The 4,780-nt window shown below is 37.3% G+C and overlaps 1 protein-coding gene across 1 annotated transcript; it reads right to left on the minus strand.

The window, feature by feature from the left end:
• Nucleotides 1–380: 380 nt before the first annotated feature.
• On the minus strand, nt 381–3,489 carry LOC113322685 (IQ domain-containing protein IQM3-like). The gene is made up of 9 exons (XM_026570825.1): nt 3,067–3,489; nt 2,829–2,937; nt 2,667–2,732; nt 2,481–2,569; nt 2,047–2,134; nt 1,800–1,946; nt 1,616–1,708; nt 1,405–1,506; nt 381–1,236 (listed from the first exon to the last, which is right to left on the minus strand). Exons 1-9 carry the CDS (start codon nt 3,342–3,344, stop codon nt 736–738), a joined length of 1,473 nt encoding a protein of 490 aa, XP_026426610.1. The 5' UTR covers nt 3,345–3,489; the 3' UTR covers nt 381–735.
• Nucleotides 3,490–4,780: the final 1,291 nt, after the last annotated feature.

A 4,780-nucleotide genomic window follows, 5' to 3' on the forward strand; every position in this document is an offset into this window, starting at 1 on the left:
AAGGCCCATTATTGCAGAGATTCAGTCTTTGCGAGAATGACAAGAAAGGTGGTACCGAAAACTTGTCTGATTAGGAGTTGGCGAATTTAAATAACAACAATTAGATATACAAATACTGAGTGCAGACAAGAATGTGAGGTACTAAGAATGTCTTCTTCCATGACAAGCATTGGCAATAATTTTTCGAGAAGTTAAAAATTTATGTTCAAAATTGCTGGTAGTTGTAATTTGAAAGGATTCTAATCTGGAAAGCAGAAGTAATACATCCGATAGAGACTAGGCAAACACAACACGAGTAATAAAAAGACTTCAAAATCGAAAGAGATACCCGAAGTCATATTCATAGATAATGAACTTAGAACTGTACTAGAAAAAAAAAACTATCAAATGATACCCGAAGTCATATTCATAGATAATGAACTTAGAACTGTACTAGAAAAAAAAAACTATCAAATTCGCATCTGGTAGAAACATTAAACATGAGCTAAGATTAAAATCCTGTAACGAAAGAACAATCAATTAGGCCTCTCTTATAGATGCATAAAGAGAGGATAAATGGGAGACTTTATCGACATGAAGCAACACACAATCGAAAATGCATGACCATGTCTTTTCTTTAGCGAGTTCATGTCTAGGAGAGGAATTTAACACTAGTCCAAAACCCTACTAGGAAAATTCCACACTGTGTAAAATCATCTAGAATCTGGTTCACTTACCCGATGGCATTACAGTTATCTACTGGATCATATTTGGGCTAGGAGAAGAAGGAACAAATCCTGCTAGCTGTCGAGAATTTGCTGGGGTAGTTCTTGGTGAGAGATTCACAAACTCAAAGGCTTGTCGTCTTAATTCTGCAGGGTAATCTGCAACACACCCGATTCTCGGACCAGCTCCAGTGGACCATTTTAATGAGAGTTGATGACCTAGCTGATATGAAGAGGTTGCCTTTTTGGAATTGATCCTCTCTAGTATTTTTTTCTTGGGCACATCTGCTCTTGGACTTTGGAGACCACCCGATAAGGTTCTCTTGTAACTTACCTTCCTTTCAATTCTGAGACTACCTTCTGTTGGTTGTGAGGGTTTAAGGTCTTTCTCCACTTCACCATTCGGGATTTCAAGTTGAAGAGACTTAGAAGATGCAGCGGCTTCAGTTATATCAGAAAAGGCTTCAACTGCAATCCCATGAACTGACTTGCTGTCTCCATTGCTCTCATAGTCATCAGTAGAAGAGCGTATCTACAATACCAGAAAATGAAGATAAGACTCGTTGATTCTAAGATAGAGACTCAAATCCATAACTGTTCTGAAATTACGAAATTCTTTACCCTGACTATTGTCCTTTAAACCACCAGGATTACGAGCTTCTGAGAATGGAAAGGAACATCTAAAACACACAACGCATACCTGAACTTCATTGAGGTTGACCCCATTCTCACTGAGAAAGTCTTTGAAGCTTTCGAGGTTTTCATCAGTTGGGCGATAATGTCCACTATATGCAGATATAGACTGCAATAGGACGAGGAATTAGAATATCAAAATAAGAAACTACATACATTAAGCTGAACGAAGGATGGCTTTATAAGTACGCAGATTTAAGATGAAGGCAACAACACACCTTTAGCTGTCCATTCTCTGCAACAAGTCTTCCTGCTGCTAAGGTAGTTCCTCCAGCAAGAAAACTCGAATGATGGAAACACCCTTTCTTTTTCTGCACACAGCAAGCACAGTATAAACAATTCACCGGCAATAAAAAATATAAAAATTAGCACAATAGCATGAGATTGCTCAAATCTTATTACCTCGCCAGCGTAGATTTTTTTAGAAGTGCTCATAACAAATATCCATTTAGCTCCTTCGGAGCCTATACTAGTATCCATAGGTTTCCCACTTAGCTTGTGATGAATAGTCCCTTCATTAATTATGTACTCATAGTGTTCCCTCTCTTGCTGATTTCAATAGGAACAAAGTATATCAGAAATCAAAAATGAAAAATTGCCCAAGATTTGCTATACAAAGGACAACACAAGTTTGATTTATGAGACATACAGGTCCGAGATACTTGATGCATTGTTTTCGAAGCTTGGATCTGGGACACTTTTCGAGATCAACATCTCTGCCATCTCCAATGTCCAGCCTACATCAACCACCAGACAGAACATGGTTCTTAAAATTACCATCAAATTTTACGAACTCATAATATCTCAGAAAGCTTCTCTAAACTTCACATATACAAGCCTCGTTGAAACGCAACTAAAGAATCTTAAAACAATTAGGTTCTCACCAACTCATTTACGAATTGCGCAATTTCACCCTTACAACGAAATAACCAATAGTAGTTTTTCAACAAATAGATTTACCATTTCATTCACCTCAAAGCTACTTTCTTGTTCTACAGTACATGTAGAAAAACCTAATAAAACAAATCTACGCCGACATTATGGAATGAACCAGAGACTAAAAATTTACTGAATTACACTCACCAGTAGAAGAAAGGCTGCCCAGCATCTCCATTACACCATTCTTCATAATACAAATGCAAACTATGCCCATATCTATGCCGTGGATCGATCTAACGGTAAAAACAACAATTACCCCAAAATCAGTAACATAAAAATTGAAATGAAACCTGCTAATTTTACTGGGTTTTCATGAATTTTGATCCTTACAGCTTCAATCCAGTGCTGAAAAGCTAAATTCCTTGCTTTTGCATCTTTGGTTCCTCCTTTCCCAACCTGCAGAAATCATATAAATTGGAAAATTTTCAACTTCAAGGAAAAAAAATCCACAGTAAAATTCTTATAACAAGTCTGAAATCAAAGAAAAAAAACCTTGGAAGCATTCAAAGAAATTCGATTCCATCTTGAGACAGGTGTTTCAGGCACATTAAAGAAAGAAATTGTACTGTGATTCAACCTAGCATAATCAATCGCTTGCCACCTACAAACCACCACAAATATCAAGAACAGATACAAATTAGATAAAAAGAATCAGAGGGTTTTCGAGAGAAACACTAATTTTAACAGGAATTGAAAGAAAATCAAATGGGTTTTGGAGTTGGAAAATTACCAGTATTCTTCAGCAAGAACAGCAGAATCAGCCAACTGACGCCGAGTTCTATACCCTCTGTAAGCCTTCTGCATCATCAATGCAGCTGTATCTTCTTCATCTTTGATTTCATTCTTCTTAATCACCATTGATTTCACCATCTCTGTAGTTATACTAATCAGCTTTTCAGAATGATTAACAATACCCTCCTTCTCATGATCAAGAACAACAGTTTTATCTAGTAAAGTATTACCAAAAGGGTATGAAGAAGGTGTGAGATTTTGTGTTTGAACCTCCATTAAAACAAGACCAAAAGTTCTCCTGTATTCCAGAGAGAGAAGGACAAAGCAAAACCCTAAAAGAGAAGAGAATGAGAAGAAGAATGGAGATATTCTGTTGCTTTATACAGTGTAATGGACCCTTCTTCTCTTAATTTTGTGAACAGAGAAGGGTAGATGGAGAATATTAAAGTCTGTATTGTGATAGGTTTGGTGAAGGTGATGAAACCAGTGGGACCTACTTTATTGCCTAGTCAGCACCCTCTAGAGGGAGTGAGACATGTTTCGGTGTAGCTTTGAAACATATCAATATGATGTGCTAGAGTAAAGTAGGACACTCCTATATAGGGCTGTCAATGGATATTCGATATCCGGTATTCGTTTCCGAACATCCGGATTCCGTTAGGTTAATATCCGACATAACGGCTATCCGATATCCGATAACCTTGACGTAACGGATATCCGTTTATTAACATAACGGTACCGGTTAAGGGAGTTTCCGTTAGGTTAATATCCGATACCGTTAGTGTATAACTATATCATAAAATTTTCGGAAATTTTCGATACCTAATACCCTTTAGGTTTACTCTTTAGCCATTTGATTACGTCTCTCTTAAGTAAATATCGGAAATTATCGAATATTACCGGAAATTATCGAAAATTATTGAATATTAACGGAAATTATTAGAATTTTTTGGTATCATGAGTAGATAACGGAAATTAACGGAATAATATCCGATATCCGATAGCTTATCCTTAACCTTATCGATATTGAATTTTTGAATTCCGACGGATATTATCGGATACCGGATATCCGATAACCCTTAACCTTAACCTTATCGGTATTTCCAATATCCGACGAATTTTTATCCATTGACAGCCCTACTCCTATATGCAAGGGGAACAAAAAATATTCTTTAGCCCTCAAGGAGGATGGTTGTCTGCCTGCCTCTAAAGGGCACGGCCCAAATTCTGTAAGACAATTCATATGGCACTTAAAAAGTTGGTTTGATGGACCAGCTAGCTATACAAACAATGTAGATCGGACTAGGGAAGGCGGAATGATAACCAATTTTGCCAGGGTTAGAAGGTGCATGCCACATGCTATCAACCTACGATCTACGTGTTATATTTCGAATCCTTGGATTTATAGAAAGGATGTTGGTTACATCTTAACTATTAATTTTCGATTTGATTAAGTCGGAGATTAGGAATAAGTACTTGATTTCAAAATGACTTGTAAGTAAAACCGGAAAGAAAGCGATATTTTTGTGAAGCAAGCGTTTCGGGTTCTGAAAATTACTTCCATGTCCCGGAGAGCAGAACCACTTTTACCCTGACTGCCAAACAGACTATAAGCCATTTTGGTGTAATTGCCGAGTAGCAGTAGGGCTGAACATGGTTTCGGTTTTCCGTTGGAACCAGACCGAACCAGACCGATTAGGAAGAAATCAAAC

The sequence above is a fragment of the Papaver somniferum genome, chromosome 11, assembly GCF_003573695.1.
Source record: "Papaver somniferum cultivar HN1 chromosome 11, ASM357369v1, whole genome shotgun sequence".
Classification (NCBI taxonomy): Eukaryota; Viridiplantae; Streptophyta; class Magnoliopsida; order Ranunculales; family Papaveraceae; genus Papaver; species Papaver somniferum.

Excerpts from the sequence above, each read along its gene's own strand:
- LOC113322685 (XM_026570825.1), bottom strand. The coding sequence starts at position 3,344 with ATGGAGGTTCAAACACAAAATCTCACACCTTCTTCATACCCTTTTGGT. Across the intron at positions 2,733-2,828 it reads TTTCTTTGAATGCTTCCAAG|GTTGGGAAAGGAGGAACCAA; the intron begins GTTTTTTTTCTT and ends TGATTTCTGCAG. Across the intron at positions 1,237-1,404 it reads TCAACCTCAATGAAGTTCAG|ATACGCTCTTCTACTGATGA; the intron begins GTATGCGTTGTG and ends CTGGTATTGTAG.